Here is a 12,746-nt window from a genome sequence, read left to right as displayed (position 1 = left end):
TGGAAGGCACAAACTCTTTCAAGCTATGGTCGAGCTATTCCAGCTGCCTTCGTGCAAAGGGATTCATCCCTTTGCATTGGGCTGAGCAGGTCCTGGGGAGGATTCCTAACACAGAAATCAGATATCTCTGGCTAAAGCAACATTAAGAAGAGGGATTAAGATTTAGAGTACTAAGCAGTTTATATCACTTTGCTAGAAGCCTACCTCAGTGTCTGAGGGGAGAGAGGACGTGTATTTCCAGCACCCTCTACTGGCTGAGCAGCAGCCAGCATCAAGGCAGAGAGGTCTTAGAAGGCAACTTTCCAACGCCTGGCTGGCTTTGGGCCGTCATTACCATCTCCCCCGGTGAAGGCACATGCAAAGCAGGGGCCTTCTGGAGCTTCCTTACGGGAGGACTCCGCCTCCTGTGATCCCCCAGCCCTCCTGCAGCTGAACAGGCCTCTACAGCTGAGTCCGCAGCAATACCGCTAAGCCCTGTTATAAGGTGCTTGCTCTCAAAGCAATTTCCAAACATTACTCCCCAGAGGATGACCGAGAGACAGGGAAGTGTTCACGGTGTTTTACAGATGGCAAATCATACAAGCAAGAAAACTTGCCTAATGTTAGAGCAACCCAGTGCTACAGGCAAGACTAGGAACAAGGCATTTCTGAGTCTCCAACCCACACTCAAGTCACCTCTCCTCTGACCAGGAAAGTGGCAGCCTGATCCAAGGTGGACTATTTTGATAGTCGTAAGTGATGTAAATCTACAAAGGCCCAGCAGAGGCAAGCTTTTTCAATTGGACTTTAAAATCAGAAATAATATAGTTCAAAGAATCTTCACTGCTTAAACCCAGCTGTCCTTCAGAGGCAACAGTCTTACAATGGCATAAAGCTGATGTAATGGAGTGGAAAAAAACAGCCCATTGTGTCTTTCTAAGGTGGCCAGTGAACAAGAGAAAATGTCACTTTCCTCAAGAAATGGGGCCTGACAGGCTCAAAACTGCACAACCATGGTGTCTGATGATTTTCTGGCTCTGCACAGCATTTCAAATGTACCATTTTACAAGTTTCAGAATACCTAACATTGTAGTTTGCATTTCTGTCACATGCAGCAACGGATACAGCTTTATTGCAGTACAGTTACAAGTTTGTGCCCTGGCATACAAGAGACATTTAAAAGCAAAAAGACAAGACAGCTGCCTATCATACGCACACCAGAGACTCTTTCAGCAGTTCATGTCCCAGCAGCTCTCTTGGTGACTCCCCAGACACACGCAATTCTCAGAAGCTCTCCCCAGAAGTCTCTCTCCTTCAGACTGATACTTACGGGGTTCAGGGAAGCCCAAACATCTTATTCTCAAATGCTACAACCAAGACGAACTAGCAAACACTACAGCTGGTCTCTATTGCTTTAGACAGTGGAAATCACAGAGGATAGATGCAGTTCACGGTTAGGTTAAGGGCAGTCAGAAAAGGCGCTGACTTACACGTACCTGCCTCAAGAAACTGGGCCCGTAACATGCAGTATTTTGGCTAGTTCCACTACCACCACAGCACCCTTGCCTTCATGCAGATTCTGGCCCATCTGACCCATAAATACTCTACTTTGTAGAAACACCACACGTGGGAATGAATACAGTCCACAGAGAGAAGGAACGACACTTTTGGGTGGAATCATCACAAACTCAGGATGCAAACGCACACTGAGAAGCATGCAAACTTAAGGAAAAGCCATACACACAACGTGCAGGAGGACCTGAAGGGACTTTTGAAAGTGTGAATCACTTACCTTTATTGAAGAACATGGAAGCCATCTGGCCCATTTCCACCCTCTCAGTGATTTCAAAGATATTGGGTGAGCCACGTCTCTCTGCAAGTTGAACACAAGAAGTGTTTCAACCAGTCCCTTCAATAAACCAAGAGGCCAGAAGACACTATCTGAAGACACTCAGGATTCTCTAGCAACAGTCTGAAGGACAGTATGTACAACCCCACAGCTGCAGAGTCACTGGTCCAATTACTCTGCTGAAGCTAGTTTAAAAGTGTTTTGAAAATAAGATGTTCTCATCTTAGTGACCTAGAAAGAAAAGATCTTTATCAGACTGCAGATGGTGAACTGAATTCTCAATGAGTCTTATCTTGCAAGTGCTAAGGACTTTGGGATGCAAGCATGTGGAGTTAAGGGTGAGATGGACATAAGAGTTCTGCTCCACTTGCTGGAGCCCACTGGGACACCATCTGCAGAGAAGAGGTCTTGGATCCAGTGAAAGCATGAACCAGGTACTTACGAACTGACAGGATAGGTCGTGTCTCTGCTCGCTCATAGCCATCTTGGAGGAGAACATCACTGTCAGATACTCCAGAGGAAGAATCCTCATCCTCATCATCCTCCTGGAAGAAAAGACCAAACCGCTGCTGAGATGTCTGCTACCCACAGTACAGGCTGTGGCACCACCAGTGTCATGGTCTCACTTCCAGAAACTCAAAGAAAGGTCCCAAACACAGGTGGGCAGGACATGCAAGCAAAGGCAATACTAGGGAGCCCTTGGCTCAGGATGCTGTGGAGAGCAGAAGAGGGCACTAGCAGAGCAGGCTGAATTGAGCGATAGGCTCTGCTGTCCTAGCCTAGGTCATGCACACAGCAACAGTATCCAATTCATGTAGTGATATGTGGCACAAGGAAGTTAGAAACTTCCGGCAGCTCTGCAGAGTTGCAGAACTGGTAGGAAAAAAAAATCCAAACATATATAGTCTTAGCTGGTCAGAGCAGCCAGGTCTAGCTCCCAACTCCAACCCATAACATATAGGCAAGGATCTAAATCAGTGCAAACAATTATGCCTCGCACCGATCCAGAAAAGCCACTAAAGCCAGGATCCAAAAAGCCACAAGTAAGTTTTACAGCAGGGACATACTTCAGGACTGTCCACTCCCTGGGATACAGACCGAGTGACAGCAAGGACATTCCAGCCTGTCCCAGTTAAATGACCTGAGATCAGCAAGGATTTATAGACCTCAGCACACTCCAAATGGCACCAATATATTGGCTGCCACCTCTCCACATTCACTGAGCAGCGCTTCCAGGCAAGGAGAGCACAACCAGTAAGAAATGTGAGCAGCACAAGAGATTTTTCAAACCAGGAGCAGAAAATCCTATCTTTAATGAGCAACCCCACGGGGAACTAACAGACATATTTTATATGGCAAAGTTAAGTACAGTAGAAATTTATTCCTTTAGAGTTACTAATGAGGCAAGGCAAAGATGGAGAGGAATCTCAGGTAAGTCCTACCGGATAAAAGGACAAGAGAAAATGGAAGATTAAGCCCCACACAAACCTTGCGTTTTTCCATTCTCTTCCATCGTAGCTGGGCATTTGCAGCAGCCATGGCTTCCACCACAAAGGTCGTAGTCATATAGCTAGAGTGAGAAATTCAATTGATATCAATAATAGTCAAGAACTGTCATTGAAGCGAGATGGAGAATTATTCCCATCTGTTTGTTTGTAGGAGCAAACAAACAAATGAGAAGAACCCTTTAACCAGCTACACACACACACTGCGTTTTTTAGCACAGTGTTTCATCTCAGTTTGCTGCTCCCTTCTGTTCTTGAGATTAAGGTGTTCAAGCAGACCACAAAATGCAGTAAAATATAACATGCCTTCAGATATAAGACGACACTTTAGATATCTGGAAGGCACCTTTCTAGCATTTCTGTGGGTTGAAGAAGGCAAGAGGCCTTCCCCCTTTGTTAGAAAGCAAGCTTCCTTCCTCTTTTTAGGGCCTAGGATGAACACAGTACTATTCTGAAGCTTATCTATTAGGGCCTGTGGCAAAGGTACTATGGTCCCTTAAAGAATCTGTGTCGTCTTAGTTTAATCCAGTGCAGTTTTGGTATGCAGGTTTGGTGTTTTGTGCTCTTCTGCTGACCTTGAAGGATTGTCTGCTGGTGCTGAGTTTCATACATTGAATTTATGCTTTTAAACTAATGTATCTAAAAGGAACTGCTTCCAAAGCTCCCAGTGACTGGTACTCCCACAGTTTACATTTTATCAAGCCTTTGCAGCATACAGCTTTGAGGTGGAGAACTTAAAAAAGCATTACTACAGTCAGTACTGACCATATAGTATCTCTATATAGCAGCACCTAACAGATCCGAAAAGCACTGCCTCCAAATCAAGGGCACATTCAGCCTGACAGCGCTGGTTACTGACAAGAAAGGAACATCTAAATTCCATTCTTACAAATGGCAGGAGGGGATTTTGTTTTATTTTATTTTAAAACCAAGCAAGAAACAAGCAGGGATTCACAGCCCGTCAGAAGACAGCAATTCTATTAATAACTACTTCGACATCAGTGCTGTATCAACAGCCTTCAGCTCCACCTGCTGCTCCAGCAGGGAGACATCTGGGCAGAAGCTCATGACGAGCCAGCGTGAAAAATCATGAGTCCAGCTCCAAGGTCTTGAACAGCAAAGGTGTGGGGGGGAATAAAATGGGCCCGCTATACAGTAATTTGTTTTCCTGACACTCTTGCAGCTGCCCAGTGCATTGCCAAAAGCCAAGAGAAAGCTAACACAACGGGTCTGCATCACATCTGCAAGTCACAAAGCAGAGAAATGACCCCATGTCACCCGTGACCTGGTTAGTGTTGGGAGAACTGATCTGTGACAGAGGCAAGCATGGGATGTACCCACAGTGAGGACAGTGGCAAAAAGGAAGCTGGGAGAAAGGTCCCAGAAGACTCTGGACTGGAGAAAAAGTCTTTCCCATCAGTCAGGAAATGGGATGTAGCACCCTATTGCAGGCAGTCAGAAAATGCATCCCTCCAAACAAGGTCCACAGGCAACACAACTGCAGAGAGCAATGCTCAAGCAGCAGAGGGACAGGATCACTCAGAACGGCAGCGAAAGTCTCAGCACTGTCCTTACAGCACTACCCAACTGAACCGCCCAGTCCCCTAAAGACACATACTCATGTCCTACCTCATAAATCCCAGGAACATTAGGAGAACAAGGCTGACGAGCCACCCTGCTGTCGCAAAGGCCTTCGGCATGGTTAGGGCTCCTGTTCCGACAATGAGGTTGAACATGTAAACCAGACCAACCTGCAATCATCCACATAATCCAACATGAGAGTTTGCAGCTGTGCCAGAGATCATCCAAGACACCTCACATACACACTGATTTAAATGGAGAGCGCCATCTTTAAGCAAGCAGGGTGGGAGCAAGCCCATGCTAGAAATAAATATAGGAGGGGACTGATAACCAAAGAGAACAAAGTGAGTGTCAGCACATTTCTGGAGAAACTGATATTCCTCTGCATTTTTCTAATTATTTTTAATTCTTTTTTCTTCTAACTTTTAAAGTTAGAAAGCATGTGAGCTTTTTGTTTGTTTGTTTTCAAATCCACTGCCTTCTACCAGAATGGGTCTACACTGTGGGTTGGGGTCTCTCCTTGTTTTCTGACGTGAACCTAAGTAGTTATGACTATGTACATAAGTTACCTTTCAGAATCTCTTGTTCTTCTTTATTCGTAGGTCAAGCAGGAAATACCCAAACAGAATTCCAATTCAAAGCCTGCTTGCCATTTTACCAATAAGCAGCTGAGCACATTCTGAAGAAGGGATTTTACTTCTGGAAGGGAAAGCATTTTATCCTCTCTGGCAATGAGCTTTTTTCTGCCCAGGGGCAAAAGATAACTGTGCACCCGGACAGGACCCCCCCCAGACCATAAATTTAGCTGAACTCAAGATCAAAAACTGCTCCAAAGTGTTTTGGTTTTTTTTTATATAGGTCAGAGTCTCTCCAGAGGACAGCCAGTAAAGAACTGTGTATGAGTACACTTTTCTGGGTGTGGAGCATTTAATATCGGGAGAACTATTCCCCAGAGACCCTGTGAACACTCCTGCCCTTCATTCACTGCCATAAGCACAGCAAATTCATCTTTTGACAAATCTCCCAGAACAACAACAAAAAAAATCAGCCATTGCAGCTTGCAGGAAAGTTCTTTTCATTCAGCTGGCAGAGCTGTCATTCCCTGAGCACAACTCAAGTGCCCAGGGCCATGACTTACTCATCAGTGAAGGACTCTTGAAAAAAACACCTCAGGTGATTTTCCTTGACTTTGGTCAAGTAGACAGAGATAAGACTGCTGCCCATGTGTTCAGTCTGGCTAGACATCTTCAGGGAAAGAGGAGGGAGTCATAGCCTTCGAGATTAGACTCTAGGAAATTCATGCAACACTAACATAACAATGTAAGAGCAGGTGACACTAATCCTTTAGGGTCCAAACGTCCCAGTTACCGTCTTGTTCTCCATTTTCTCAGTTGTGACCTACTTCTGCAGCCTAATATCCAGTTCTTCTAAATTCAGTCGTTAACACGGGGATGAAAGTTTTAAAGCATTTGAAAGCCAACACACAGATTGCAGGACTGGTTCTATATTTAGTGAGTTCACTTCAGGAAAAAAAAAAGTTTGCAAAGCGCTGTTTTTAAGGATTGACACTATATAAACACTTGTGGCTATGAAAACCAGTATTTCCAGTAACACAGGAAAGCACTAATTGGCTCTGCAATTTCACAGGACACCACATTACAAGGAAGAAACATCTTGATTACTGCTTTTAAGTGAAGTGGTTTAAAACAAATTACTACAACAGCTACAAATAAGTAAACTTTAAGCAATTCAGGGCAAAACATTATATAAAATAAAAAAAGAGAAGCAAAGTGGGATAATTTCAATGTCACTATCCCCCCTGTTTATGCTATCTTTATGTGACAATTTAAGTTGACGAAAACATTAACAAAATACAAGGAAAGTGGGTAGCAGGATGCAAGAGCTGGTATGGGACATGAAGCTCTTTCTACCACTTTTAGAACCATACCTTAAGCAGATATTGTCCCTTTACATTATATAAAGTGATCTGCGATGTAAAAAAACCCCAACAACTACAAGTACTAAGCATTTTTAAGTACCTTTGACCTCCATCATCTCTTGAAACACTGAGGTTATGCCCATGGGGAAGTAGGAAATGAAAACACAACGTTGAGGGAAGAGGATTTTGAAAAGTCTTGCGAGCAAAACCACAAACAGTGGTACTTACATAGGGAGAGTAAAGCTCTCCCGTATCAGTAATGCCACCAGCCATGTTGAAGACAGTGGGGAGGCTTCAAGCAAAGCGAGGAGGGTGTTTTCAAGAGGGTGTTTTCAACTTCTATTGCCTTTAACCTAGGGAAACATCATAAAGTTGCGTTAGCTTTGTCGGAAAGAAGAGGAACTCATGAGTCAGCTTTTGCACATTGGTCTTCTAATATTTGAACAAAAGAGGATTTCAGCAGGACCTCGCACTTCAGACAGATATACCCCACTCACCAGCACCACTTGGTTCAATTCGAAAAGTACTTGTACCTGTTAAACTAGTTTAAAAGTAACCAAAAAGCCCTGCCCTTTCACAGCATGTGATGACAAACTTCACCTTCCCCAAACAGCCAGAGGGGCCATTTCAGACACTAAAACCTCAAGAGGAAGAATGCCTGCCTTGAGGATGATCTCATACTGCTGTTTGTCATGCAGCTACTACTCTAAGTAAGCACGTGCCTCCTGCAAATGAAAGCAGCAAAAACCAGCCTACAATCTCTCCTCATCATCTCAAGTATAGAAACAAGTAGACAAATGAAAATACTGGACCTATGAAAAACACCCCAAGATGTTTTGTTACACATACCAAGGTTTCCAAAGCAGAAGTATTTGGGGAACTTCACGTTGTCTTCAAAAACCTACATGGGGAGGGGAGAACCCAAGCCTTCCGAAAGGTTTCACAGTCAATAAACAATTAGCCATAGTTGAATTGAAGAGCTTTATCAAATTCCTCATACTTCTCTAGATGCTCCTACGTAGCCACACCAACTGGGACAAATCATCAGCATGAACTTCACAAGCTAAGAGCACTACTAAAAAACACCAAACAGCTCATAAGCTTACAGACACACGCTAGATGACAGAAATCAAGCAGGCAGCACAGCTCGCTGTGGTCATAACTAGACCAGCCCTCAGAAGAAGAGGCCAAATATCTTTTACAGCAGACCTCGACTCCAGTCACTGAAGCCAAGCTTAACAAACCAAGAGAAAGCAGCAAGACCACAGGCCCGCTAACAGTCAAGACACCTCCGGGACACGGCTGGGGAAAGCGTGCTCATGCACGGCACCCACCCCAGCCCGGGACAGGCCCTACCCCAGGGCTCGGAGCTTACCGAGGCCGCCAGAGCTCCCCGGCCCTGCCGCTTCCCGGGTCCCCCCGCGCCTGCCCCCCAGCTGGCAATGCTGCTCGCCCAACCTGCCCTCCCCGGGGAAACACCCCCCGCCCCACAGAAGCCCCCTACAAGCCCGAGAGCCCCCCCCCGCCGCCGCCGCCTTCTCCCCCCCCGCCAGGGCCTTGTCGCTCCCGTTCAGCACTGCCCCACACCGGGACCCTCCCCAGGCCTCACCCCGCGCCCCCGCCTACGGGACCCCTTCCCCAGGCCTCACCCCACACTCTCCCTCACAGGAAAGCTCCCCAGAGCCCACCTATGAGCCCAGACCACCCACCCGCCCCTCACCCCGCACCGGGACCCCCGGTCCCTCACCGGCGGCGGCTCGCGCCGGCGGCCCCGCCTCCCTCATCGCGGGCCACTGACGGCGCACGCGCCGCCCACGGCGACCTTCCGCGCACGTGACCGGCTCCCCGGGCGGGGGGAGGGGGGCGGGGTGAATGCGCCGACCGCGATTGGGCGCCGGAGTCGCGTGCGCGTCGGCGGGGCGGGGAAGGGGTAGGGGCGGGGAAGGGGCAGGGGCGGGGAAGGGGCAGGGGCGGGGCGGGGCGGGGAAGGGGCAGGGGCGGGGCGGGGAAGGGGGAGGGGCGGGGAAGGGGGAGGGGCGGGGAAGGGGCAGGGGCGGGGCGGGGAAGGGGGAGGGGCGGGGAAGGGGCAGGGGCGGGGCGGGGAAGGGGCAGGGGCGGGGCGGGGAAGGGGAAGGGGTGGGGAAAGGGGCGGGGCGATGACGGGGCGATGACGGGCGGGGGGATGACGCAAGCACTGTTCGGGGCGGGGGTGTGGGTGAGCCTCTGCGCATGCGCGGAAGGGCGACGCGGCAGGTAGACGTTTCCTCCCGGTCCCAGCGCTCCCCTCAGCCCCGGGGCTCCCCTCGGGCTCCGATCCTCCTCCCGCCCGGGCCCCGGCTCTCCCCTCAGGCCCCCGATCTCCCCTCAGGCCCGCGGTGTTTCGGAGCAGGGGATGTCCACCGCCGCCTGGGTCATGAGGTGTCCAGTGGCCCCTGTCAGGGCAGACCCCCGGCCGCTCTTGGGCCTCTGAGGGCACTCGGCACCGACACAGCCCTGCCCCGGGTCGGGGGGAGCAGGGGGGACGCGGGAAGGTTGCTGTGGGGGGGATTGGGAGGAGCTGGGGCCTGTCTGCACAGTGAGAGGGGCTGCCGAAGGGCTCCAAGGGGTCCCGTCCCATTCCTTGGCCTCCCTGGAGACACAGAGTGGGGTGTTGGGGCTCTCTCTCTCTCAGCGTAGAGGCCATGAAGATTAACCAGAACACTGTGCTGCAAGGAAAGAGGGTGACCCTGGTGCCATACACTTCTGCACATGTGCCCCGGTACGTGGCTCGTGTCCTCTGATAGTCTACGCTGTCTGGTTCACTTCTCTTTTTAAAAGGAGTGTGGTGTTCGGAAAGGGTGCTGGCTTGACAACTGCAGGGCCCTCTTCCCCCTGGGAACCACACAGCAGAAAGAGCACTCGTAGAAAGGCGATCAGTTTTGCAACAGACATCCCTGGCAGGTCTGTGCTCTTTGCCAGGTCTGCTGACAAAGAGAACGTCACCTGTGCTGCTGTGTACCCACGGAAGGGGAAATACCTGGCTGTGAGTGAACCGCCAACAGTTCTTTTGTTAATTGATCTCTTTCCCTATTGACAGTGGAAGAGCAAAACTTCAATGTGCAAAGCCAGATGGATGTTTGATAAATTGGAACCAGGCGTGCAGGCAGTTTGTAAAGTGCTGGCCTGGCCAGCTGCAGCCTCAGCACAAAGATTCCAGTATTAGTCTTTTCGTCCAGGAGATGCTGTATCAATCTCAGTCAGGATGAAATGTGCTGGAACTCAATGCTCAGTACTTTTAAAAACATCAAGTTTGCACCGGGCACTCTTCAGACAAAGCTACAGGATGGACAAACTTGTTAAATTTCCATGGAGAACACCAATTCCTGTGTTAGATAAGGGCGGGAGGCTTGTGGATATTTTCAGTTGATAAGTACGCTAGTGTTTCCAGAACTGGTTTCTGACAGCCTGATCCTCTGAGCACTTGTGGAAATCAGGCTCTGATGCTTTAGCTCAGGCAGTGATCTGGTTCTGGGTCCTGTTGTCAGGTACCACAAGTGGATGCAGTCAGAGGAGCTGCAGCGCCTGACCGCCTCTGAACCACTCAGCCTGGAGCAGGAGTATGAGATGCAGCGCAGCTGGCGGGACGACGCAGACAGTGAGGATCTTAATCATTTTCTAAGGGTGGGTGGGAGTGGTGAGCAGGTCCCTTCTGTCCTGTAAAGGACCCACAGTGGGCTCTACTTGCTGAAGCAGATGGGATGTGAGACCTTCTACAACAGTAGCTTCAGACTGGCTTTCTGTTTATAGCTGGTATATGCTATGGGAAGTAGAGAATGTCTGGGGCTGTTGGTGTCCTTTTTATGCAGTTTTTCAAAGATTACAGTGATTTACTTCCCACAGCATTATGTGGTGAGCTGCTCCTGCACAGTCAACACTCCGCAGGTCTGATTGTCGTAAAAAGCTGGAAGGGGGTTGCATTTTCCTTGAGAAATCGAATTACTTTACCTGGTTGAGGTGTGCTGACTGAATTTGTTCCCTGGCTCTCCTACAGGTAATGAATCACTGCCCATAAAAGCCTGGTAGAAATATATGGAGCTGCAAAATACTGAGGCTAGCAAAGACCTCAGTCTGGAACATTTGTCTTAGCTGGCATTAAAAGCCTTACTAAAAACAAAAATAATATGGACTAGGTGAATCACTAGGTCTCAGTCTCTTGTGCACCAAACAATTCTTTGCCCAAACTTGCTGCAGAGTGAGACAAGGCAGGGAGACCTCAGTCATGGGATGAAAGTTTTAATGCACCTTAAATAGGCTGTTTCTAGTCTTGGTGTCTATGTCACCCTCACAATGGGTTTTTCAGAATATTTCTTATATTTCTAGGGATAGGACCAGGCACACTGTGCATAGGAGGCCTAATTATTAGCTCTTCCTCACTGTTAACATGTGGAAACTGTTGTTCCTCTGTCCATTGCATGCCTTTAATTTCATCCTTCAGTAATTTGTGAATAATTCTCAGCATGCCCTGAAAATGCTGCTACGTTTTTGTTTTCCCCAGAGTGCACCTTCATTGTGCTGGACACAGAGCGGTGGTCCGGGCAGGCGTGTGCGGATGAGGACTGCATGGTGGGGGATGTGAATCTCTTCCTCACTGATGCTGAGGATCCGACTTTGGGCGAGATTGAAATTATGATTGCAGGTCAAGTTCTGCTTCATAGCTTGGACTTTTGTTGCTGTGGCTAAAGCCAGCTGCAGACAGATGTTACGTACAGCAGCTTTTTATTCTCATTGCCTTACCATGGCTGTTCAGTCCCGATCAGCATCCTTTGCTGGTCCAGGTCACAGTCTCTTCTGAAAAGTGTCTGGCGTGGCTGATTTGTCTCAGATAACTGGATGCTGACTTCTGTGGCTGTCTCTTTCAGAGCCCAGCTACCGAGGCAGAGGGTTTGGCAAGGAGGCAACTCTGATGATGATGTCCTATGGTAAGGGTGGCTTTGTGCAAGGGAGTGGGAGTATGGCTGGGATGCGATCTAGAAGCACGTATTCCCAGTGATACAGACAGGGTAGTAAGGGATGCATCTGTCCCAGAAATTGGGAGTCCTGTGCTTTCATAGCTGTGGCAGCCAAGCAGGTAATAGAAATGCTTCTCTTTCTGGTTTCTTTTGCAGGAGTGAGAAACCTGGGGATCACCAAATTTGAGGCTAAGATTGGTCAGGAAAACGAAGCCAGTATCTGCATGTTCAAAAAGCTTCATTTCAAGGAGGTGCGGTAACAGCCCGTCTTCTACCCAGAGAACGCGAGCAGCGTTTGCCCTGTGACTGGGATTGAGCTGCTTTTCCTCTGATACAGGTTGCTGTGAACAGCGTTTTCCAAGAGGTGACGTTGAGGCTGGATGTCAGTGACCAGGAGAGACGATGGCTCCTGGAACAGACAGACCATGTGGAGGAGAAGAGCTATGCTGAACTGAAGCTGCCAGCTGGGGTGCTGGAGACTTGACAGACACATCCAGTCACAGGCCTGGTTTCCAGGGAGGAGTTGGACGCTGTTGTGAACTCTGGGTATGGAGGACACCAGTGAGCCAACACTGCACTTAACTGTTTTCATCTGTCTCTTTCGGTTACTTTGTCATGTTGTCAACTCTGCACCTTGTTGCATCAGCCAGGATTACTGCCTGAAATTTGGACCTGGAGAGCAGCCATTAATTCACAAGCTTGACTAGGAATGACTATAACCTTAACATGCTGTTCCAGCAGAGCCTAAAATCACCAGCAGTTAATTGATTCCTGGTGTGACCAGTTTCTGGACAAGCAGCACCCACTGTTCCTTCTTCCACTGCCCTTAGAGCAGGATTCAGCAATTTGACAGAGGCAGTCTCAGTGCACTGGTAGCTCAGTCTGTTTCCTCTTGAATAAAAAAA

At 48.6% G+C, this 12,746-nt stretch overlaps 2 protein-coding genes across 5 annotated transcripts in view; one reads left to right on the top strand and one right to left on the bottom strand.

Moving 5' to 3' along the window:
- TMEM104 (transmembrane protein 104) overlaps positions 1-8,686 on the bottom strand; it is a 42,867-nt gene extending 34,181 nt beyond the window's left edge. The window contains exons 1-6 of one of the 4 annotated variants that reach the window (XM_052807594.1): positions 8,601-8,686; positions 7,082-7,206; positions 4,963-5,084; positions 3,317-3,398; positions 2,271-2,373; positions 1,772-1,852 (exon numbers count right to left, since the gene is read on the bottom strand). In XM_052807594.1, the coding sequence (XP_052663554.1) occupies positions 1,772-1,852; positions 2,271-2,373; positions 3,317-3,398; positions 4,963-5,084; positions 7,082-7,126 (433 nt within the window). In that variant the 5' untranslated portion in view covers positions 7,127-7,206; positions 8,601-8,686. Of the gene's footprint in view, positions 1-1,771; positions 1,853-2,270; positions 2,374-3,316; positions 3,399-4,962; positions 5,085-7,081; positions 7,207-7,702; positions 8,243-8,600 lie in introns of those variants that run through there. The other 3 variants (XM_052807595.1, XM_052807593.1, XM_052807596.1) reach the window with 3 other exon arrangements.
- Positions 8,687-9,045: 359 nt separating this feature from the next.
- Positions 9,046-12,609, top strand: NAT9 (N-acetyltransferase 9 (putative)). Its single transcript, XM_052807859.1, has 7 exons — positions 9,046-9,106; positions 9,525-9,611; positions 10,378-10,487; positions 11,388-11,528; positions 11,752-11,811; positions 11,998-12,092; positions 12,179-12,609. The coding sequence occupies exons 2-7, from the start codon at positions 9,535-9,537 to the stop codon at positions 12,323-12,325; spliced, it is 630 nt and encodes a 209-aa protein (XP_052663819.1). The 5' UTR covers positions 9,046-9,106; positions 9,525-9,534; the 3' UTR covers positions 12,326-12,609.
- The last annotated feature ends 137 nt before the right edge of the window (positions 12,610-12,746 follow it).

The sequence above is a fragment of the Harpia harpyja genome, chromosome 14 (assembly GCF_026419915.1).
Source record: "Harpia harpyja isolate bHarHar1 chromosome 14, bHarHar1 primary haplotype, whole genome shotgun sequence".
NCBI lineage: Eukaryota > Metazoa > Chordata > Aves > Accipitriformes > Accipitridae > Harpia > Harpia harpyja.
This window is presented reverse-complemented; position numbering and strand designations above follow the sequence as displayed.

Coding starts and splice junctions, on each gene's coding strand:
- NAT9 (XM_052807859.1), top strand. CDS start 9,535: ATGAAGATTAACCAGAACACTGTGCTGCAAGGAAAGAGGGTGACCCTG. Junction 9,612..10,377: donor ACTTCTGCACATGTGCCCCG/GTACGTGGCTCG, acceptor TCCTGTTGTCAG/GTACCACAAGTGGATGCAGT. Junction 10,488..11,387: donor CTGGCGGGACGACGCAGACA/GTGAGGATCTTA, acceptor TGTTTTCCCCAG/AGTGCACCTTCATTGTGCTG.